The 24753-nt window shown below is 46.3% G+C and overlaps 1 protein-coding gene across 1 annotated transcript in view; it reads left to right on the top strand.

Annotated features, from left to right (window-relative positions):
* Nucleotides 1–24753, top strand: part of RBPMS2 (RNA binding protein, mRNA processing factor 2) — a 51731-nt gene that overhangs the window by 10056 nt on the left and 16922 nt on the right. Inside the window, exon 2 of the mRNA XM_060260102.1 lies at nt 24102–24179. Coding sequence (XP_060116085.1) covers nt 24102–24179 — 78 coding nt within the window. The remainder of the gene's footprint in view (nt 1–24101; nt 24180–24753) is intronic.

Raw genomic sequence — 24753 nt, 5'->3', positions numbered from 1 at the left:
AAGAGAGCACAGGGCACCACAGCTGCCTAGAGAAACTTGCACCCACTTCCACGTACCTTTGCATTAGGTTTGCTGACTCCAGGTCAAGGAATTCCTGGAGAATTAAACCTCAGCAGGGTATAAGGCTATAGAGTTCACCTTCCCAAGCAGCCATTTTTTTCTGGGGGATCTGGTTTCTTGTAGGCTGGAGATCAGTTGTTGTCCTGGGTGGTTCCCGGGCCCGCTTTTGGAGGTTGCCTAGCCCACTCCAAATCCATGGTAAAGGGCAACAATCTGGATTTCTGGCGCATGTCTCTGAACCGTGGGCCTCTTCACAGATGTGGGCAGGGGTTGCAAACAAGGGATGTTTGACTCTGGAAGGGGGGAAATGCCGTCAAGTCACAGCTGCCTTATGGCGCCCCCTGTAGGGCTTTCAAGGCGAGAAGCATTCAGAGGTGGCTTGTCATTGCCTGCCTCTCCGTCATGACACTGGAGGTCTCCCATCCAGGAACTAGCCAGGGCCAACCCTGCTTAGCTTCTGAGTTCTGATGAGATCAGGCTAGCCTGGGCTATCCAGATCAGGGCATTTTTGGCTCTACAGCCCTGCAGATGTTGTTGCTTTGCCTCGGGATGTCTGGGATGAGAGCCGCTGCAAAATTTATGATGCTCAGGAGGAAGGGAAATGGTGGGCATGAGAGGATGACGGGGAAAGTATGGTGAATCCCCCGCACCCATTTGGGATGCTCCACTCTGAATGTAACTGCATTTGCAGCAGCAAGGGTTTCATGTGAATTCACAGTTTAAGGTGAAATCACGACATGGATTTCACATTAAACAGGTGCACAAGCTCTGAATTAAGCAGCATACTTCATTTCAAGGTGGTTTCATGCATGAATCTAGACCTTGAGGGTGGGAGAAAATGTGCCCGTCCTGTAGGAGAACAGGGAAGGATTGTGAAGGGATTGCTTGCTATCTTCAGCTCTTATTGTTGAAATATCTGTTGCCTGATTAAATGGAGGCATCTGTTTTCTCTCCCCATCATTCAGGCTTCTTTGAGATCTTAAACAACCATCTTTGGCACAAGTGTGGAAGGGATCCTTCTGCCTATGGGTGGGGAGCAATTGCGATCTTCAGTTCAATTTAGCTCTAGGTAACAGCGGCACTGCCTTTTCCACATGCAGACGGCAGGCACCGGAGCTGTAGAATTCTGCTAGAGCCTTCCTGGTGAACTGTAGAAAGTGACAGCAAAGCCTGAAAGAAGGGGTTTATCCATACAGCAGCCTGTTATGCCTCTTTCTTGAAAACAATTGCATGATGAACAGTGAGTTTGGCTTCTAGCTTAGCAGATCTGGGGTCTGCAGATGTCGTTGCTTTGCCTTGGGAATGGCAGAAGGACCAAACTTGGGCGTAAAACATTAACCAGATTAACTGTTGCTGCCTTGACTCGGGAGAGAAATAAAACAGAGGTGCCCTTGGCCCAACCTACAAGGGTCAGCTGTAAAGTTGGGTCAACCACAAGCAAATTATTTTCAGTATTTGGAGGTGAGGCGGTGTAGAGGGAGAGGGGGAGAGCCGAGGAATAACTGAATGCTTTTTTTTTACATTACAGAAGCCAGAGTCCTTGCCATTGTGGTAGGCGGAAAGCACTGTCAAGTTACAGCCAATGTATTGCAACCCCAGAAAGATTTCAAGGCATGAGATGAACAGAGGTGGTTTGCTATTGCCTGCCACTGGGTAGCAAACCTGGATTTTCTCTCCCAGAGCTGACCCTGCATACTAACCAAAGCTAACCCTTCTTAGCTTCCAAGATCTGATAAGATCAGGCTAGCCCAGGCCATCCTAATCAGGGTTTGCTATTGTTAGGGGGATAGGAAAAAGCCTGAAGCAAAGGCTTGCTTTGCATGCCATCTGAAATCTGTTCCCAGTCCTTCTGGGTTGCTTTTTTTAAAAGGGCATTCCATCTTTTACCTTAACGAGAGCTGATACAAGCGAGCTCTTGTTAGCTGGCTGTGGCTTCCATATGACATCTCAGTTGCCTTTGTCTATATTTGGTGAGCGGACAAAAATAGTTCCCATACAGAAAACATCTCAAGTGTTCTAAACACATTGCCTAAGACAGGAGTGTCATGCGGCTCAGGGGCCAAATCAGGTCCCTGGAGAGCTCCTATCAGGCCCCCGAACAACTGGCTGTCGTCTGCTTCCTTCTCTTGCTTCCTTCTGCATCACAGCTTCCTTTGCCAGGCTTGATCAATCGCACAGGAGCTACAGATCAAAATCTCTTATTTTTGGCTCAGGCTTCTCCCTTAGGGAGGAAGGGGGAGAGGGAGAGCTTGCTTTGCCAGGCTTTCTCAATTGCACAGCAAAGCTACTGAGCCAAGCCTCTTCTATTGGCTGAGACTCTTCCCCCATCTTGACCCCTGGGGAAGGAAGGAAAGAGCCAGAACTTCCCTTGCCCAGTTCCCTGGATCCCATGGGAGAGATACAAAGAAAGCACTGTTGTGACCAATGAGTGCTAATGTTTTAAGATTTTTTTAAATCTTTAATTGTGTTTGTCTGTGTCTGTTATGAAGTTTATATCTCTGCTCCCTGGCATTCCCTTTTATGACACGCATAGCCTGGTCCTTTTGTGACAGATCCGGCCCTCGTAACAAATTAGATTGACAGCCCTGGCCTAAGGTCTGTTAATGCTTTTACGCCAGCATGGCTTCTTCTCTCTGTTACCCTCACAACAACTCTGCAACATAGCCCTACGGTGAGCTTCACAACTGAGCAGGGATTTGAATCAGTTTTCCTTCGTTGTAGCCTGAGCTTATGCCACCCTCTTTCTCAGTTTTTTTAATAGCCCTGTAAGCCACACTGATGTTATTCCCCTTGCTTCCTTCTGCATCACAGCTTGCTTTGCCAGGCTTGATCAATCGCACAGGAGCTACAGATCAAAATCTCTATTTTGGCTGAGGCTTCTCCCTTAGGGAGGAAGGGGGACAGGGAGAGCGTGCTTTGCCACACTGATGTTATTCCCCTTACTGGTGAGCTAACAATGGTTGCCTGCCAACAGGAAGAATTCATGTTTGCAATAGAGGTGAACTTGCTAAAATATGGAATAGTTATGGAAAACATGGGGAAAACTTGGGCAGAGCTGCTCTCTCTTTTTATAGCATGCTTGTAGCTAATTCAGATTGAAGGTTGTGACTATGCAAAACAGTTTGGTACAGAAATACATCATTTTCAAATGGGTGCTCCCATTTCTGGGCATTCTGCATTTCACCTGAAGCTTTTAGCTATTGCCTTCTAGGTTTTCTGTGGGGAAAGATGAATGCTAGAAATGCAAGATTGGATGATATATGAGGAACTATGACCACCATAACATCCCTGTCAGAAAAAGAATGGACTGTCGATGGAAGAAAGTTGTGATCCCGCCTACACCAAAATATTTCTGAGCAGCACCGTGGATGTCGTTTAATTGTTAAGTTTTATTGTTTTAAACTGTAAACTTAAACTGTGTTTTAACTGCTTGTTAGCTACCCTGAGTCTGCTCGTGGAGAGGGCAGGATAGAAAGCTAAATAAATAAATAAATATGGCTGAGGGCCAAACTACACAACACACCGGACACATGTCAGGTCACAAGTGTGCAACTGGTCTCACAGTCCAATGTACATGGAGGGAACTGGCCTTAAAAAGTACTTATTCACTCAGCACTGTGAAAAATATCACAAAACACACTCAAGACTGAGGAATATGCAGTAATCTATTATGTAGAACAAAAATAAGTTAGTCTGTAACAATCTATAGCAGGGGTGGCCAACGGTAGCTCTCCAGATGTTTTTTGCCTACAACTCCCATCAACCCCAGCCATTGGCCATTCTGGCTGGGGCTGATGGGAGTTGTAGGCAAAAAACACCTGGAGAGCTACCGTTGGCCACCCCTGATCTCTAGCAATAGCAAGTATACCAAAGTCAAATAACAAGCATGTCATATACAATGTCAAAAATACAAAACCAACAAGCATGCAAAAAATAGAGTCCACCAACGAATAAAGCAGCCGTCCTCGGAAGGTCAAGATACAATAATCACTATGAAGGAAGGGCATTTTCATACTCTCAGTGGAATATGATCATGAAAGTGATCCGTTTCAGTATCAAAGACCTTTCTCAAGAGTAGCAGGAGAGTAAGACACTTAAGCATTTCTAAATCCACAATGGGTCCAGCGAAAAGGGAGTTCTAGAGGCCTCAAAAATAATACATCACAGTAGTATCCAGTCCTAAGGGTCAAGATTTTGTAATATTTTCCCACTGGTTTTGTTCCCCAGTCCCTGTTTTTCTATCATTCAGCACGTTGAGACAGAGGAAGACTGTTGTCTTTCCTCCCACTCCACTTTTGCTGGTGGTAAGGGTTTTCCAGGCATTGTCATTGGCTCCATGTGTCCTTCCTAGAGTACGTGGAGTGAGAAAAGGGGCAGTCCCCTTTTGCTGTGCTGCCCTTTCTGCTGTTTAAAGTGGAGTGGGAGAGAAACTGGAAGCTGCCCTTTCTGCTGGCAAAAGCCGATCAGGAGGGAAACCAGAGCTGCTCCTATCCCCTTGAAACACTTCTATGCAGTGCCAAGGGAATTAATGTGTTAAGATGAGTTCTCCCCCCATGTATGCCTGACCAGAAGCCTGGGCATGCACCCATGACCCAAGTCAGTATCAGGCTTATCCTGTAGTTTGGCCCTTAGAATCCGGCGGGTTTGTCTAAACTGTTCTGTCCAGTTTTAGGCACAAGATTTGCCAACCTGGTTCTTATGAAGTTAACCATTGAGAGGCAGCATGGTGTAATGGTTGACGTGAGAAAAAGGGGGGCCACACCAAGACAAGACGAAACAAATCGATGCAGAGGAAAACGTAATAATTATATAACTCCTATGTGCTTTGCATGCAGCTTTGTCGGGGACTCTAACAAAGGACATATATTTGAGATACGATTTTAAAAATTGATAAAATAGGATAGTTTTGTGGAGCATGTACAGAATGCAATTTATAATAGATTAAGAAAACCAAAGCAACATTAACATGTTATATATTGCATGTTTACAAAGAATTCACAACATAAATTATTTATTTTGGGCACTAAAAAAAATCATACTGAACTTTCAGATTCTTTTTAGTTCCGCTCCCTACAAACAAAGGGAGCTATCCAGGGACAGAACAACCACAATCACCTATTATAAATTGCACTCTGCACGAGTTCTGTGAAAATGTCCTATGTTTTATCAATTTTTAAAATTATCAAATATATCCTATTTTTAATTAGATTTCCCCCGATGAAGCGGTACTCAAGATGTGTAGGGACTGTATAATTATTAAAGTTCCTTTCACTCTGCACCGGTTTGTTCATCTTCATAATGCAATCTGGGAAACTCAGGTTTGAATCGCTACTTGTGCCACGGAAGTTTGCTTGGTGACCTTCGGCTAGTCGCACATTCTCAGCCTAACCTACCTCATAGGGTTATTGTGAGGGTAAAATGGAGGAGAGGAGAGCAATGTAAGCCATTTTGGTCCCCATTGAGGAGGAATAAGTACGTAATGCAGTAGTCTCTCGGGAAAAGAGCTGGTAAGCTCTGCTTTTATTTTTCAGGTGGGTCGAGGTGGAATAGAAGGTTGTCCTTTCCAGTTTCTCTTCCCTTCATCTTCACAACCGCCCTGTGAGGATCTCCAGTGAGATGGGGATCTCCAGTGAGCTTTATGCCTTGTGCAGGGATTTGCAGCTGGGTTTCCCTGGTCATGTGACCCTGTCTTTTAGGCATCAGCAGAGTCGGTCCAGAAACGAACATCACAAATTGTTAACATCTTTCATTTTGCCACATGTGACTCATATAGTCATTTAGTTTAGATTGTATTGTGGATCTGATCTAAAAAACTTTTGTGTATGGAAACTTTTTTTGCGCAAAAATTCTTCTGGTATTACTTTGGTGTCCTGGTCCAGTATGACTTCATTTTGTTAAAAGAAACAGGAAGGGGAGATGAGAAGTATTTAGATCAAGGCTAAAATGGTTTTGGGAAAACACTAAATGCTTTCTTGGGCACCTCATGCAAGACTCTGATAGGGCAAGTGAAAAACTAAAATTGTATGACTTTCCTGAGAATTCTTTTTTTTGGGGGGGGCAGGTTGTATTTTGTGTGTGTCTGCATCTGGAAGTCATGGTGGCTTCTGGCAACTGACCCCTTCTTGGGACCTGGAAGATATTCAGGGAGGTGGCTGAATAAAGCCTGCCCCTGCCTCCTGACTGCTGGTATTCCAAAGAAGTCCTTGCCAGAGTCGTCCCTGCTTAGCTTCTGAGATCTGTTGAGATCGGGCTTGTATGGGCTGTCCTGATGAGGACTTGCCTGGAGATTCTTGTTTTCTAATTTATAAAGGTGCTAGCAGAATTTGTGCTTGACACAAACTCCTTCTGAGCCACCTTTGCTGGCACTTGGCGGATGTGCCTTTTTGTTGGCTGTTCACGCATCTTGATGTAACAGACGTGAACGAGACCTTGGCATAACCATGTGGCCTCTACGGAAGCCGAACTCACAAGTTTGTTGCTTTCAGAGAACTGCTGAATGTTCCTTGGTCATGGCTGAAGCCGAGATGGGTCTCTTCTTAAATGGTGCAGGTGAGAAAAGCTGGTCACACAGCAAGCTGGTTGTGCCAACACCCCGGCTCGAAGAATAAAGGCATCTTGGTGGTCTCCCAGAATCAAGAAAGGTCCAGCCCAAATTAATTGGTCCATTCATCTGTTTTGTAATAATTCCACGTTAATCTATAGCAGCATTATCTGGGAGAACTGGGTTTGTTTCCCCACTCCTCCACTTGCAGCTGCTGGAATGGCCTTGGGTCAGCCAGAGCTCTTGCAGAGCTGTCCTTGAAAGGACAGCTTCTGGGAGAGTCCTCTCAGCCCCACCCATGTCCCAGGGTGTCTGTTGTGGGGAAGGAAGATAAAGGAGATTGTAAGCTGCTCTGAGACTATGAGATTCAGAGCGGCGGGTGGGATATAAATCCAATATCATCTTCTAAAACAGGAGTCCAGTGGCATTTTAAAGATTTGATTATTTATTCCAGCATAAATTTATTCCAGATTAAATATTGTGTTTAATGTGCTCGTCTCATTATACCATTAGCAACTTTCGCTGCTGATGCGGAAATTGGGCAGTGGCATTATTGTGCGTGGAAAGGTTTTGCGTTTCAGAGGGTAGCCGGGTTGGTCTGGAGTAGGACAGCTTAGGCACTTCATGCAATTGATGAGCAGTAAGGTTGGAACAGATGAGGAATAAGAGGAATAAACTGGTGGGATTCCACCGAAAGAGGAATAAACTGGCGGAATTCACTGTCGCAGGAAGTGATTGCAGCTACAAGCATAGACAATTTCAAAAGCGGACTGGAGAAACGTATGAAGCAGAGATCCGTGTGTGGGCATAAGGTATAGACAGAACACTCTGTCTGAGGCAGTGATGCTCTGTGTTCTTGGTGCTTGTGGGTGACAGTGGGGGGGGGGTTCTGGAGTTTTGGCCACACTGGTGGACCTCCTGATGACACTTGGGTTTTGGCCGCTGTGTGACGCAGAGTGTTGGAGTGGATGGGCCACTGGCTTGATCCAGCAGGGCTTCTCTTATGGTGCACCTCCTGAAGGCATCTGGATTTTGGCTGCTGTGTGTCACAGAGCATTGGACTGGATGGGCCACTGGACTGATCCAGCAGGTCTTCTCTTATGGTCTTATGAATCTAGTGGCACCTTGGAGACCAACAAGAGTTTTGTGGTATAAACTTTTGGGAGATAAAGCTCCCTTCAGGTATATTGTTTGTCTCTAAGGTGCTACTGAAGTGTTTTAAAGTTCCTTCTTGTTCCTTCTTTTCCACTTGTTAAACTGTTTCCTGAACAGCCAGCATTCTTGAAAAGCAAAGCATGTGGCTTTTGCTTAATTTTTCCTTGGTCCTGAAAAGATCAGTTGAGTGGGGGTAGGTTGGGCCAGTTTGGTGTAGTGGTTAAGTACGCTGATTCTTACCTGGGTTTGATTCCCCACTCCTCCACTTGCAGCTACTGGAATGGCCTTGGGTCAGCCATAGCTCTTGTAGGAGTTGTCCTTGACAGGGCAGCTGCTGTCAGAGCTCTCTCAGGGTGTCTGTTGTGGGGCAGGGGGAAGGTAAAGGAGACTCTGAGATTCAATATCTTCTTCTTAACCCCCAGCTCCTGCCATTCTAGCCCTCTTCCGGCCTCCCCCAGGATTACATTTGCCAGGCCTGGGTGCCAAAGAGGTATTGTGCTAGAGAGGAGAGGTCCAGCTGATGAGTTGCCGTCTGACTCCTTCACATTGCAATGGGATCTATCATCCTAAACTAAAGATGTCTGGGTTTCACTGGGGGCAACTTGGTAACAGGCAGTGTGCGTTACTCAAGCAAATGTTAACCATCTCTCCCTGCCCCCTCCTCTCCCCTTCCCGGCTTTCGTGCAAATGATGACCATGTATGGAGAACACGAAGGGATCTGCCTGGCTTGGGCAGAGGGTTGCATGTCCTAAAACTGACAAGCTGTTCCAGCTTTCGTGAAGCTGCGGTGTTGGCTTAAATTATAAGCGCCCTAGCCTTGGAGAGATGGGATATGATGAGGGGGGGTTGGAGCACCTTGTTGAGTGGCTCATGACGCCACGCTGTTCTTTAAAATACCTTTGTGTCTGAACAAAAAAGTTGAAAGGAAACCCCTGAACTATGTTCTTGTGTATTTTATTTTCCTACTTCTGTATATTTGTCATGACAGCATTTTCTGTCTCTTGGGATTCTGAGAGCCAGTGTGGTGTCGTGGTTAACAATGTCAGACTAGTATCTGGGAGACCTGGGTTCAAATCCACACTCGTGCCACAGAAGCTTGCTGGGTGATTTTGGGTCAGGTTCTCAGCCGACCCTACCTCGCCGGGTTGTTCTGAGGATGTTTCCTGGCATTGACCAGTTTACAGGCTGACTCCTGATTGGGGCAGGGGGCAACCAGGTTTCCAAAGGGATCCGTCCCCCATTACTTAAGCTAGTGAAAAAAACCCAAACAACTCAGTGCAAGTGAGTGTGAAATTATGCATGCGGGGAGCAACATCCTCAGTTGCTGATCCATTGAGGGGGACACAGAACTGGCTTAACTCCCCAACTACCCTTGTGTGACTGGTAAAATATAGCAAAGCAAAATTCTCTGTGGCACCTTAGAGCCAGTTTGGTGTAGTGGTTAAGTGTGCGGACTCTTGTCCCGGAGAACTGGGTTTGATTCCCCACTCCTCCACTTGCACCTGCTGGAATGGCCTTGGGTCAGCCATAGCAATCTCAGGAGTTGTCCTTGAAAGGGCAGCTGCTGTGAGAGCCCTCTCAGACCCACCCACCTCACAGGGTGTCTGTTGTGGGGGGAGATGTAGGAGATTGTAAGCCGCTCTGAGTCTCTGATTCAGAGAGAAGGGCGGGGTATAAATCTGCAATTCTTCTTCTTCTCCTCTGTGGACATACTGTTACAAGCTGGAAAGTTGGTGTTCTCTCTGCAGAAGTGAGCAAAACAAAAGCTTCTCCCCTGTCACAACTTTTGTTAGTCTTCAAGGTGCTACGGGACTCTTTCTACTGCTACAAAAAAAAAAGTGAAAGGGGATATATAGTGAAAGAACACTGAGTTAGAACTCATCAAGAAATTTAATGCAGCATGTTATCCTGGCTTAAATAGAGACTTGGGTTTTCTTATGTAGATAGATCCAGGTGGGCAGCCATGTTGGTCTGAAGCAGTAGGACAAAGCAGAGTCAAGTAGCTCCTTTAAGACCAACCAAGTTTTATTCAGAATGTAAGCTTTCATGTGCTCTAAGCACACTTCATCAGACAGTAGGATGGAATGGCAAGCTGTCTGAAATATAGAGAAAGTAGGCAGTGAATCAAATTTCCATGATTTTGCATGCTGATTCACTGCCCACTTTCTCTGTATTTCGGACTGCTTGTCATTCCATCCTGCTGTCTGATGAAATGTGCTTAGAGCACACGAAAGCTTGCATTCTTAATAAAACTTGGTTGGTTTTAAAGGTGCAACTTGACTGTGCTTTGTTCTTGGGTTTTCTTCCGCGCTGGTGGTGGAAAGTGCCATCAAGTTGCAGCTGCCTTATGGCAACCCTGTAAGGTTTTCAAGGCAAGAGACATTGACAGGCGGTTTGCCACTGCCTGCCTCTGCGTAGGAACCCTGGGTTTCCTTGATGTTGTCTTCTGCAAATGCTAATAAGAGCTGAGCATGTAGATGTGCTGATACCAGGCTAGTATGGGCCGTCCAGGTCAGGGCTCTTACTCGCTACGCTCTCTAATCGCTTTGCAGTCTTTAGAAGTTTTAATCGTTCTTCACTACTCTTTTTTCCTTGCACAGAGGATTTATGGTTGAAAGATACATGTTGGAATTCACAACAAACCTCCGTGCCTCGACACTCCCCCGCCTAAGAACTCCCAATAAGATCCCTTCTGCACGTCGCTGTTAAAATGAGCCGGGTGACTCACGAAAGCTTGTACTGAAGTAAATGTTGTTAGTCTTTAAGGTGCCACTGGATTGTTGTTTGTCTACTACTGGCAAACATGCCTAACCCCTTTGCAGGTTGTAAAGTCCAGGTGAGGCAGGGTGCCCTGAGCCAGAAGAAGTTGCAGACTTGAGATGACTTGAAACAATCCCCAATTCCCTTCTCTAGGAGGCTGTTTTGGCCCCTTTCCTTGTAGACTGCCATTGCAAATCCCCCAAAAGCACAAACTAGGGGTCTTAGTGTTGAAAATAGTCTGATGTAGAAAACCACTAAGGAACAATTTTTTATAGTTACAGAGTTAGTACATTCAATTTCAACATAACATTCTATCAGAAGCCAGTGTATATAATAATCACAGGATCAACCGTTTTCTCTTACAACCCTCAAAAAAATTAAGGTTCATAACACAGCTCATGTACAGAAAAAAATAATGTCCAAAGGAGGGATCAGCCTTCATACAGATGCCCCTTTTAGATAATTCAAGACGTTTCAATTCTGTTCTTCTTCAGTTGTCAGGCTTTTAAATGGAACCCGATTTCAATGACAAGAACCCACTGATTCGTTGTTGTAAGCTGTGAACTTTGTGTCTGTATGAAAAGTTATTGAAATCGGGTTTGGCGCCAGTTTGGTGTAGAGAGCCAGTTTGGTGTAGTGGGAGACTCTTATCTGGGAGAACCGGGTTTGATTCCCCACTCCTCCACTTGCTCCTGCTGGAATGGCCTTGGGTCAGCCATAGCTCTCCTAGGAGTTGTCCTTGAAAGGGTAGCTACTGTGAGGGCTCTCTCAGCCCCACCCACCTCACAGGGTGTCTGTTGTGGGGCAGGGGGGAAGATAAAGGAGATTGTGAGCCACTCTGAAACTGAGATTCAGAGTGGAGGGTGGGATATAAATCCAGTATCATCTTCTTCATGAACTGACTGAGTTATGGACCTTAAATTTTTGAAGGGTTGTAAGAAAAAGATTGATCTTGTGATTATATACGCTGGCTTGTGATAGACTGTCATGTTGAAACTGAATGTATTGACTCCATAACTATAAAAAATGACTTCTTAGTGGTTTTCTATATCAGACTATTGCGATTCCCCTGGCTGTTCTTCTGGACTCTTGGGCACACCTTCTTTTCTTTACCACCTCTTAATTGCACAAAGTAGTGCATTAGAATGTAAATTCCTCTGGACAGAGGCCTGTCAGTACTTTGGGAAGGACTGTGGCTCAGTGGAAGAGGTTCTACTTGGCATGCAGAAGGTTTCAGGTTGAATTTCCCAGCATCTTCCATTTCCAGGATGAGGTAGGAGGTGATGCGAAAGCAACCCTGTAGCTAGGGTCCATGGGTGGGGGGACACCCACGGGGGCGAGAACAGGAAGCTGGGAAAGCCGGAGGCCGCCCCTTTGCCTTGCGATTTAGAGCCCACTGATCAACTGATTTAAATGGTGTGGGATGGGCAATGGCTGCTTCTGGACACCCCTCATGCAGGAGGGAGAGGGGCAGCCCTGGGATGGGGGGTGGAGGCAGGGCTTTTTTTGTATCAGGAACTCCTTTGCCTATCAGGCCATGAGAGCCAGTTTGGTGTAGTGGTTAAGTGTGCAGATTCTTATCTGAGAGCTGGGTTTGATTCCCCACTCCTCCACTTGCAGCTGCTGGAATGGCCTTGGGTCAGCCATAGCTCTGGCAGAGTTGCCCTTAAAAGGGCAGTTTCTGTGAGAGAGCTCTCATCCCCACCCACCTCATGGGGTATCTGTTGCGGGGGAGGAAGTTAAATGGGATTGTAATTAGGGGAGGGACAGTGGCTCAGTGGTAGAGCATCTGCTTGGCAAGCAGAAGGTCCCAGGTTCAATTCTTGGCATCTCCAGCTAAAAAGAGTCCAGGCAAGTGGGCATGAAAAACCTCAGCTTGAGACCCTGGAGAGCCGCTGCCAGTCTGAGTAGACAATACTGACTTTGATGGACTGAGGGTCTGATTCAGTAGAAGCCAGCTTCATATGTTCATACACCCTTGTTGTAGCCAATCCTCCTGGGGCTTACATAGACCCTGTATTAAGAGCCCTGTAAGCTCTTAGAGGATTGGCTACTTCAGGGGTGTGTGGCCTAATATGCAAAGGAGTTCCTGCTACCAAAAAAGCCCAGGGTGAGGGGATCCCAAAAACTGTCAGGGGGGCCTCTTGTTAGCTGCGGGCCTGTGTGAAAGACCTCTCTCTTCCTGAGGCCCCAGAGAGCCACTGCTGAATTAAGTAGACAATACTGACTTTGATGGACCGATGGTCTGATTCAGTATGATGCATCTTCATGCGTCTGTGTGTGTTGATAGCACTCCATACGTTTCAGAATCCATCTTCGGTTTAAGAAGGCGGCCAGCTGTTGCTTCGTGTTCCTAATTCAGAGCACCGTCTTGGGAGTTGCTTGGCAAGGCAAAGCTTGGGTTTCCGGCGTTGGAATCGGCCCCTGTCATAGGGCATCTTGGCCCATATTCTCCCTGCACCTTCGTGCAAGAAACCAGACCGGGCCTTAGTTTTTCCAGATAGCTCAGAGTGTCCAAGCGCTAATGTTAGAATGGCTCGTTTCCTTTTAAGAAGAGGAAACGTTTAAATGACTCTGTACTCTTCTCCCCTCTTCTGCTGCTAGGGAAGCCTGCTGCCTCCTACTCGGCTCTTTGCAGCTGGATTTCTTCTGAGCTTTGGCAGGGGCAGCCATAAAAGGCACCTCCCATCAAAACAGAGCCTCTTCTCCGATATCTGTGTTTGCTTTGGGGTCCTGCATGCACCAGGCTTTATTAAGGGTGCGTGCAGGAGAGGAGAGACCCACTGTGGCCACTCGATCTGCCGACTGGTACCCGCAACATGTTGAAATGTCATTCACGCCCGATTGCCCAAAAAGCCTCAACTGTCGCAAGTCATCAAGGCAAGAATGCGTAGTGTGGAGCATGCCTGGCTCTCCATGCGCCGGCTGGCAGGGTGGAAGGCCGAATGGCGTTGCAGGCAGGGAAGGGGAAATGCACTCTTGTGTTTGGCAAAAAGAGCGTCTGCTTTGCACACAGAAGGTTCCAGGTTCAGTCCCTGGCATCCCCAGCTTAAAAGTCACTTGCATTTAAAAAAAAGAAGAAGAAAAGAAAGAAGTGTTTTCTGTTCCTCAAAATTTGTGAAACAATGAACAGTACAAAATGGAAGGTATATAAATCAAGTATTGACTGCATGATATCCTGTGCATTGAACTAGGATTGGGGAAACCCAGTCTTGAATCCCCACTCTGCCCCTAGAAACACAATCTCAACCTAACCTCCCTTGCAGGGTCGATCAAGATCGGGTGGCCATGTCAGTCTGTCTGTGGCAGTAGAAAAAAAGCAAGAGTCCAGTAGTACAAAAATTGTGGTAGGGTTTGCGAGTCACTGCTCACTTCTTCAGATATGGCTAGGATGCGAGTCCATCTTTCCCATATACTGGGGCTGAAATCACTTTGCAATATATAGGACTGATGGCTGTATCTGAAGAAGTGAGCAGTGACGCATGAAAACTCGCCCCCTGCCACAAATATTGTTAGTCTTTAAGGTGCTATTGGACTCCTGCTCTTTTCTACTGTGACCTTGCAGGGTTTTGGTTAGGTTAAAATGGAGGAAATAACAGTGTTACGTGCTTTGTAAAATTAAATAAAAGCAAGTGATATGAAAGACGCTTCCTGAGGCTCTAGAGAGCTGTTCTTGGTCAAAATGGACAGAACTGGCCTTGATTGTTGTTGTTCAGTCACACAGTCGAGTCCGACTCTACCATTTTTGTCCTTTATCATGGTCATCTTTGCACGAAATATTCCCTTGATTTCTCCAATTTTCTTGAATAGATCTCTTGTCCTTCCCATTCTATTATTTTCCTCTATTGCTTTGCATTGTTCCTTCAGGAAGGTCTCCTTATCTCTCCTTGCTGTTCTCTGGAAATCTGCATTCAGTTGGGTGAATCTTTCCTTTTAACCTTTGGCTTTCGCTTTCCTTCTTTCCTCAGCTATTTGTAAAGCTTCATCAGACAGCCACTTTGCTTTCTTGCATTTCTTTTTCTTTGGAATGGTGCTGATTGCTGCCTTCTGTACAATGTCACGAGCCTCCGTCCATAGTTCTTCAGGCACTCTGTCTATCAACTCTAGTTTCTTAAACGTATTCTTCACCTCCACTATATATTCATAAGGGATGTGATCAAGGTCAAGCCTGAATGGCCTAATGGCTTCCCCAGTTTTCTTCAGTTTAAGCCTGAATTTTGCGATGAGTAGCTCATGATCTGAGCCGCAGTCAGCTCCAGGTCTTGTTTTTGCTGACTGTAAGGAGCTTCTCCATCTTTGACTGCAGAGTATATAATCAATCTGATTTCTGTGTTGCCCATCAGGTGATGTCCATGTGTAGAATTGCCTTTAAGGTTGTTGGAAGAGGGTGTTCGCTATGACCAGCTTGTTCTCTTGACTCTATTAGCCTTTGCCCGGCTTCATTTTGTTTTCCAAGGCCAAACTTGTCAGTTGTTCCGGCCACCTTTGGACTTCCTACTTTGGCATTCCAGTCCCCTATGATGATGAGGACATCTGTTTTTGGTGTTAATTCTAGAAGGTGTTGTAAATCTTCATAGAACTGGTCCACTTCAGCCTCTTCTGCATCAGTGGTTGGAGCATAGACTTGGATTACTGTGATATTGAATGGTTTGCCTTGGATACGGACCAAGACCATTCTGTCATTTTTGAGATTGTATGCCATTACTGCCTTCCTCACTCTCTTGTTAACTATAAAGGCCCCACCATTTCTTCTACAGGACTCTTGGTTACAATAATAAATGTAGTGATCCTCTGAGTTAAATTTACCCATTCCCATCCATTTTAGTTCACTGATTCCCAAGATGTCGATGTTCAGTCTTGCCATCTCTTGTTTGACCACATCTGGCTTACCTTGATTCATAGATCTTACATTCCACGTTCCGATGCAGTATTGTTCTTTGCAGCATCGGACTGTTCTTTCACCATCAGACACATCCACAGCTGAACGTCCTTTCGGCTTTGGCTCTTTCTGTGGTCACTTGAACGCTCTTGGGCACCTTCAGACCTGAGGGGCTCATCCTCCAGCGCCATATCTTTTAGCCTTTTGTTTCTGTTCGTGGCGTTTTCTTGGCAAGGATACTGGAGTGGTTTGATATTTCCTTCTCCAGTGGATCACATTTAGTCTGGGTTCTCAGCTGTGGCCTGTCCATCTTGGATGGCCCTGCATGGCATAGCCCACAGCCTCATTGAACCGTGCAAGCCCTCTCGCCATGACAAGGCAGCAATCCATGAGAGGGCTGGCCTTGATACATTAGGACAAATGTCCCCATATCTTTGAGCATGTGGGCGCCTTTGGCATTCTGACATACAGTGGTGAATGCAGCCACAAAATGGCTGCCGCAGGAGGTGGGGCCAGCCACAAAATGCCTAGCCACCATCAAGAGCCTCCATGTTAACACATCAACAACACAGAGACCTCAACACCACAACCAAGCCATCAGCCAGCTACCCAGAACTGTGGTTCAGCTGTAATACGCATTGCTGCCAGAGCAGTGTTTTTAAATCTGCACAGCCCATCAAATCTCCAGTGGCCAATCAGAAGCCTTGCTGAGCTAAATACCTGGCTGGCCCCAGCTACTTTGTAAAGATATTTGACAGGCACAAGGATGGGTGTTGGTGGGTGTCATGACACTCCTGGGTTAGGATTTAAGGGCTCAGAGGACAGCTAGCACAGCAATTGTGTTTGGGAGCAATGCATATTACTGCTGAACCACAGTGCTGGGATTCTGGATAGCCGGCTGATGGCTTGGTTGTGGTGTTGAGGTCTCTGTGTTGTAGATGTGTTAACATGGAGGCTCTTGGGAGCATGCTCAGTAGACAGTGGCAGGAAAATGTCCGTGCAGAACTTCAGTGCCTTTCCTGGTCAGGTCATAGAGGAGAGTTCCTGGGTCTGTTGAGCCCGAGTTGACATCTCTCAGTAGCTCTGGGTGATGTAAAACCCCTGCTTTTAAAATATGGGCGTTCATCGGCTCCCTGTTTCTGTATTTGTTTATATTTGATTTGTAAATCGCCTGTTCCCCACAATGTAAGGCTCTAGGCAAGGTACAACCATTAAAACAGGTTAAAAACAACAAAGAGAACGCCCTGCTTGGTTGCTTTTTGGGGTATTTGCTTGCTTGCTTTCGTTGTCACTCTTTTGCTTTCTGTTTCCCTTTCTCCACAGAGCAGCTGTGGAAAACTAAGGGAGAAGAGAGCATAATTTGTGATCAGGGTGTGCATGCTCTCCCCAAATGTACCACTGTCGCAGCCTCGCTACAAGTTGCGGGGGGGGGGGTGCATTGGTTTTGTAGTGGCTCTGTCAGTCCAAGGAGAGCACTTGGTCACCTGGAGGCCGCTTTCACTCTTACCTAACCTGGCATGTACGCAACTGCAAGGCTGGCGTTATGATACAGCAGGCAAACAAAACATTAAATAGGCCTCTTTGGGAAATGATGGCAGTATTTATCTTGAGTTTGTCTGCGTTCTGCTGGGGACTTTGTATTTGTGTATATTTTGTGCATGCACACATGGTGTGCGCACCTGGATGTCATAGCGACCTCTGGTAACTGACCCCTAATTGGGGCCCTGAAAGATATTCAGAGAGGTGGCTGAATAGAGCCTGCCCCTTTCCTTTCAACTGGGTATTTCAAGGAGGTCTCCCATCGAACCACAGTTGACCCTGCTTAGTTTCTGAGATCTGACAAGATCGGGCTTGCTGGGCTATCCAGGTCAGGGCAACTTTAGTATTTTTGTTGACGAATTCACATTCTTTGAACAGGCCTGTTGGGTCAGACCAGTGGTCTGTCTAGTCCAGCATCCTGTCTCACATAGTGGCTAACTGGTTCATGTGGTGGGGGTATAGAGGCTGAGGCTTTCTTCCCCTGATGTTGCCTCCTGGTTCTGGGTTTCAGAGATTTACTCTAGAAGAGGAATTCGAACTTTGGGTCTGGATGCAGGCAGGGCATTTATTTTGGAGCAGGAACTCCTTTGCATATTAGGCCGCACACCCCTGATGTAGCCAATCCTCCAAGAGCGTACAAGGCCTAGTGTAAACTCTCAGAGGATTGGCTACATCAGGGGTGTGTGGTCCAATCCTGCTACAAAAAATGCTCTGGACACAGGTGTCCAGGCTAGCCAATGCCAGCTGTTTGCCAAGCTCTGAAATCTTGGGCTTTGTAGTATCTTCCCTGTTCCACTTCCAAAGAGGGGTGCAGAAGCCCAGGTGGGTCTAAGAGAACACCGGAACTGAAATTACCAGAGCCCCCTCCTTCCCCAGTTGTCTAGCCAGGATTTTTCACTCTTGATCTACTACTGCAGTATCATGCCCTTTTGACTCCCAGCTGGATAGGTACTATTAAGAGTTGGGGCTTTAAGGAGGCCGCTTGGCTTTCTCTGTCTCTAGCCATTCTCCCTGCCTGTGGCTGATCTCCTCAGAGCCTTCCAAACATTTCCCCTCCTTCCTACAACTTTGTTTTGCAAGCGCCGCTTGATCTTTCTCCGTGCCTTATAAGTCCGGGCATGAAAGCCGCCTGCCGTAGCTCCAGCATTCCTGCAGGCTGGCGTCAAACAGAGGCCCCCACAGCTGCATCTTATCCCGTGTTCTGGGATCAGCCTGACAGAACTGCTCCAGGAAGAGGAAGGGGGAAAACACAGTAACAGTAGAGGCCTGGCTAGTTGTGTCCGGGAATGCGTCGGCTGAACTGTCCCCCTGTTTTAAGGCCAGATGTTTTGCTGGAAAAATCTCCACTGGAGGAATGCGGTTATGTGTGTGGCATGCTCCTTCTGTGGCTCAGGCAGGGAAATAGGGTCCAAAATTGGCCCTTGCTTGGCTACTGAACCAAGGCAGACCCAGGCTCTGACAATGGCCCTGCCAGGCCTCTGTTGGAGTAGTGAGCATCAAGCATTCACTATAGCAGGGGTCCCCAACATGGTGTTCGTTGGCATCACAGTGCCTGCTGACACCTTTTCTGGTGCCCTCCACAGGTTTTTAGGAAGTGGGTGGTGCCAAGAATGGCCCAGCGAGGCTTCTGGTTCAGTATTGAAGATTTGATTGGCTGTGCAGATCTTTTTAAAACTTTGCTTTGGAAGCAGCTGCCACTACAACATAAGGATCTGCACTGTGTTACTGAAGTTAAGTTGCGGCAGCCGTTTTGTGGCTGGCTCCACCTCTCGCAGCAGCCATTTTGTGGTAGCCATTTTGCTGCTGCTCTCCGCATAATGTGTCAAAATTCCAAATGTGCTCACAGGGTTAAAAAGATTGAGGACCCCTGTCCTACAGTGAGGGCTGGCAACCTCTTGGCTTGTTGCATTTTATGTCCATCTTCTCTTCCATCACCCACTTCCAGGTGGCTGAATAAGATTCCCCTGGAGGTCTCTCATCCAAGCATCGGCAGGCCTAGAGTGGCTTCATCAGTGGGGTGTAGTGGTTGGAGTGTTGGACCAGGAGCTGAGAGAGAGACCCAGGTTCAAATCCCCACTCTTGCTGTTGAAGTGCGCTAGGTCATTTTGGGCTTGCTGTTCTCCTTCAGCCTAATCTACCTCACAGGTTGGCTGTTGGGGGTAAAATGTAGGAAGGGAGAACAGTGTAACCTGCTTTGGGCCCCAGTTGAAGGCGGGGGGGAAGCAGGGTATAAATATTTAAAGTAGTTACATAGCAGGGCTGCTGCAGAATCTGTCCTCCAACAATACTTGGGAGGACTTCCAGTGGTATTGGCCCAGAGAGGAATGCCTCTTAATACTGAAAATGCAGTGTGGATGCCAGAATCACAGCTCAACCCCAGACTACAGAGATCAGTCCCTCTGGAGAAAATTGATGGTCTAAAGCAGGGGTCGGCAAACTTCCTTGATGGTAAGAGCCACATAGAATAAACACAGGGTGTTTGAGAGCCTCAAGACATGAACATCAGATGTTTGAGAGCAGAAAGGAAGGCAAATGGATTGGGGGAGAAGGAAGAGGTCAAAAGAAAGCAATTTTAATTTTAAATGCATTCTCCAAGCTGCATGTTAGATTACACAGAAAACCATTGAAATCCATAAACATAAGCACAATTTCAAGAGAAAGGAAGGAAGTTAAAAATGAATAGGGCATGGCTTCCAGTCCTGAAAAACACAAAATGTCCTACAGTTTACAACAGCACTGCAGATTAGAATTTCTATATCCAGTCCATATGCAAGCTCAGGTAAGCTCCTCCATTAGCATGTCACAGGTAAGCTCCTCCATTAGCATGTCACAGCCTAGGAAGCTCCCACAAGATAATGGCTCAGCCTTACCCCACCGGCCTGAGTAGATATAAATTAGCCGCCTACCAGCGTCTTCTCAGTTTGACTCAGATAGCGCTCCAGTTTTCTGGGATACACTTCTGAGGATGCCAGTCACAGTTGCTGGCGAAACATCAGGACTCACAATGGCAAGACCACAGCCACACAGCCCAGAAAATCTACAACAACCAAAAGACTTCAAAGAGCTGGAATGGACTGGGCTTGGTAGAGTTGTCCCAACGTGAGATGGATCAATAGTCAATAAAGAAACCCCTGGCTGTCAGTTTGCAAGACCTGAGCATGGCTGTTAACAGTATAACATTCTGGAGGTCATTAATTCATAGGGTTGCCATAAATTAGGGCTGCCAATCTCCAGGTGTAGCCTGAAAGTTTCCCAAAATCACAATTGATCTCCGGATGGCCAAGATCAGTTTGTCTGAGAAAACAGCTGCTTTGGAGGCTGGACTCGATGGCATTATAGTCTGCCAAGGTCCCTCCCTTCGCTAAACCCCCGTCATCTGCCGGCTCCACCCCCAAATCTTCAGGGATTTCTCAGCAACCCTAATCAGAAGTGACTTTGACAGCACATAACACATAAATAGGCTAATGCAAAGAAATGCTGAAGTATTGGGGGGGGGGGAGCTGAAAGGTTTTATAAAAACAACAAGTGGTGTAGATTTGCCTTGTGATTCTAGAATTCAGGACTGTCTAGTGAAATTGGTGCTCAAGAAAAAGGAAGAACCGACCACTCCGAACACAGAAATCATGGTAGTTGGGAGTGTGAGGCGGAGGGTCTCTTAACGCTGTACTGTCTGTACAAACCTGGGCACACAAATTTCAACGCTCTCTTCTGGTGCTTCTCAATCGGCAACATTTCAGATCCCTCAGATCTGGAGTACTTCTGTCTCTTGGATGTGTGGGCGATCTGGCTGCGACATCTGGCACCCCATTGATCACCCAGGTTGATTCGACTGATCTGGCTGGCTAGGCAGATGTCTCCTACCTCCCTCACTGCTCCATGTGCGTCCCTCCCGAATCTGCGCGCTCGGTGGAAAAGGACGACCATCCCAGATAGGAGTGTGTAGCATTCTTCCATCAAGGGTATACGATAACTGCAATACTGCTGTCTCCAAGGGACCTGTCCTGGTTGGGAAATACTTTGTGGTAGCCCGCCCACCCACCCTTGCAATGGGTTCTTCAGACAATTGAAATCTTTAAGGTGCCCCTGGACAGTACTCAAATAATGCTTATTTCCTTGTTATAGTCTTTCTCGTGACTATTTCAATCGTAACTTTAAAAAAAACTCAGCAAAATGCAAACAAGGCAGTGTAGTACAATAGACAATTCTGCAGAACAGGATAACAAAATTTAAAAAACGGGCTAGGACGCATCCAATAAACAATGTGATGAAACTGTCTAAATACTACCCTGGAATAAGCAGTGTGGAACCGATCCTGACTCGCTCAGACAGGCCATTACACCAAGCAGGAGACATAACTGAGCACCTGCATACTAGTGGCTGTTGATCCCATTTACAAAGTGCCATCTTTCTGTGTTAATGTTGTCGTTTTGGATGCTTGATTTCTCACGAAGATGCAGTATGGAACTTGGGCACTGAATGGGAAGCTGGTCTGGGAATATTGTTGTTGTAGGAACTTGGCTTCCTGGAGAAGGGAGAGGTATTCTGACACATTAATAGAAAGAACAGTTAAAATTTTGCTTCATACAATTGAACGCAGATGCTGGTGTGGTGGTTAGCGTGTTGGACGAAGATCTGGGAGAACTGGGTTCAATTTTGTACTCCTTCACTTGAAGCCAGCTGGGGGTGACCTTGGGGCATTCACGGCTCTTTCAGAGCTTCCTCACCCCAAATAATAAATATCTCGCCACCTAGTGGTGCATAATGCTAAAAAGAGCTAGTACTTTAGGCAGCTAGACAATCTTAGGATCTCTTGACTATGCTATACACAATGCTATACAATAATTATTAATTATTCAAGTTAGTAGTGCTCATGTGTGAGGGTTTTTCTGTTGCCTGCCACATGACTGTCATGTTACTAATTCTCTTTCGTCTGCATGTAGATGGAAGTTCCAATGACTTTAATGGTTTTAATTGTAGTCGTAATTGCTGGCTGCATGCAAAAGCTTCTCTTCCTTGCTGCTTTGGGGTATAGGTGGGCTTATCTGAGAACCTAGATCTGGTGGCTCCAGAGCCTTTTTGGAGTGGACTTAAATACCTGTCCCTCAAATGGATTATACATTGGCTTGTATTAACTGTGGCCAGTTCCACACTAGACCTTTAATCCTCCAGCCCTCTCCCCCTACACTACAACCATAGAATAATAAATTACAGTAATAGGGTTGGTTTCTATGATTCAAATGTAGAATGTCAGTTTGGGGACTGGGCTGTGAACCAGGATTAAAAGTCTAGCGTGGAATTGGCCACAGTGTCTAGTCTTCACGGCTGACCCTGTGGATTTGTTCGTCTTTCCTTAGGAAAGAGGCATTGATGATGGATGAACTTTGCATGTACTAAATGTCAAGCCCAAATGCAGTCTTGATTCCTGCATAGTTCCACAGCACCCATGAAGGCTAACACTTCATCCTTTAAAAAATTATGTACACACACACATTGGGATGCTTTGAAGGACAGTCTGTTGGCAAGTTATGCAATAAGGAAGCAACAAGCTATTTTGACAGTACAATAGAATAGATGATAAAACTTTTCTGCGGAATGCCCATGTGATGGGGACTGCTAGAAATGCCTTGAAGTGGCTTGACTACCTCATCCAGAGTAAGATCTGTCCTGTCCTGTACACTGATTTCCCAAACATAAAACCAGTGGCATAGAGAAGGATCATTCTCCCTAATGTACAGGTGGGATGTTGGGTTGATCCTTTTGTAATGGAGCCTGTACTGCTTTTCTTTGCCCATGTTTTCATTGAATGCTCAGTTCATCTAGAGTTTTAATCAGCTTACAACAACCCACCAGTCTTAGCAAACGTCATTTATTGGAAGCTCTCATGTTGCAGCTGACTAATGGTGATCCCATTTTCAAGGTTAGAGAGAGGCATTCCGAGGTGGCTTGTAATTGCTTGCCTCTGCGTCACAATCCTGGTACTCCTTGGTGGTCCTCTGTCCAAATACTAACCAGAGCCGACCCTGCTTAGCTTCTGAGATCTGACAGATCGGACATGCCTGGGGTATTCAGATGAGAGCTACAGCTTCAAAGTTTGTACCAGTTTGGTGTAGTGGTTAAGTGCATGGGTCAGCCACAAGTTCTTTCAAGGCTGTTCTGCTCAAGAGCCAAAGGGTGATTAACATGTGGAATTCACTGCCACAGAAGGTGGTGGCGGCTACAAGCATAGCCAGCTTCTGAGGGGATTGGATAAAAATATGGAGCAGAGGTCCATCAGTGGCTGTTAGCCACAGTATATATATGTGTACACACACACACACATATATTGTCCACTGTGTGACACAGAGAGTTGGACTGGATGGGCCATTGGCCTGATCCAACATGGCTTCTCTTATGTTCTTATGTTCTTGGAGAGCTCTCTCAGCCCCACTTACCTCACAGGGGGTGGGGAGGGGAAGGGAAAGGAGATTTGTAAGCTGCTCTGAGACTCCTTTGGGTAGGAAACAGCGGGGTATGAATCCAATCTCTTCTCTTCTCCTCTAATCTGGGAGAACTGGATTCCCCACCCCTCCACATGAAGCTGCTGGTGTGATCTTGGGTCAGCCACAAGTTGTCAGCAAAGCTGTTCTCTCCAGAGCAATTCTCTCAGAGCTCTCTCAGCCCCACCTACCTCACAGTGTGTCTTTTGTGGGGAGGGGACAGGAAAGGAGATTGTAAGCCGCTCTGAGACTCCGAGTGAAGGATGGGGTATGAATCTAGTCTCTTCTTTTTTCCGAAGCCCAGCTCTTTGAGCCAGAAATGAACATGAGCCACAGGAAATATTCAAGCTTGGGATGCTGGCATCATCTTGGGTTGCCCTTGGCTAATCTTGGCAAGAGTCTGCTCCCACTTTCCATTAAACCTAAACTCTCCCATCTGGGAAACAAAACCGTACCTCTGTGGCTGTGTCAATTTGATAAGTCATTCATATTGGGGGGCTAAAGAGCTAGATAATAAAACCTCCTCACTAGTTACAGATGTTTGTCTTAAGCCTCCTTGCTGAAGGAAGGAAGACCCCCTACCCTTCCCGGAATTGGCCTGTCCAAAGTCAGTTCTGAGTGTCAGAAGAGCCCTGTACCGTGACCCAGCGCGGCATTCCCTAAATCCACTCAGTGTTATGTCTCTCTTAGGTACGGACACTCTTTGTCAGTGGCCTTCCTGTGGATATCAAGCCCAGAGAGCTCTACCTGCTTTTCCGGCCATTCAAGGTAAGTGCCAGCAACAAGAACTCAGACTAAGCCTGCACGTGGAGCCATAAGGGGTGTGTGCTTTTTACAATGCCATCCTTGAGACTCAAGGAAAGGTGGGAGATGTGTAATAAATAAATCCTCTTTCTAATGTGGAATTAAAGCCTTTTAAAGTCAACAGGCCTGAGTGTACTTAGGATGGCAGCTGAAATCTAATGCCTGTGCAGCCTTCTTCCTAAGTAGTATTTCTCTTTTTAAAAGAAAGGAATAATGGCGGTTTTGTGGCTGGAGGGTTAATTTTATATATAAATTATCTATTTAAAACATTTATGCTTCCTTTCTACCCAACTCAGGGTTCCTGAGACAGCAAGAAATCAAAGTTTAATACAAAATTGTATATCTTTATATGTCTTTATATAACAAAATGATATATATGTACACGCAACGTGAACACATAAACTAGAAGGAGGGTCAGGGAGGCAACATCAAACAAAACAGAAGTCATCTTCAGCCATTGATGCCAGCCATTGGCAGAGGGGGCAAATGAATCTCACTGGGGAGGGAGTGCCATAATTTTGGTGCCACCACTGAGAAG

This window comes from Heteronotia binoei, chromosome 19 (genome assembly GCF_032191835.1).
Source record: "Heteronotia binoei isolate CCM8104 ecotype False Entrance Well chromosome 19, APGP_CSIRO_Hbin_v1, whole genome shotgun sequence".
In the NCBI taxonomy this organism is placed as follows: domain Eukaryota; kingdom Metazoa; phylum Chordata; class Lepidosauria; order Squamata; family Gekkonidae; genus Heteronotia; species Heteronotia binoei.
Note: the sequence above shows the minus strand (reverse complement) of the source record. Positions and strands in the feature narration are given on the sequence as shown.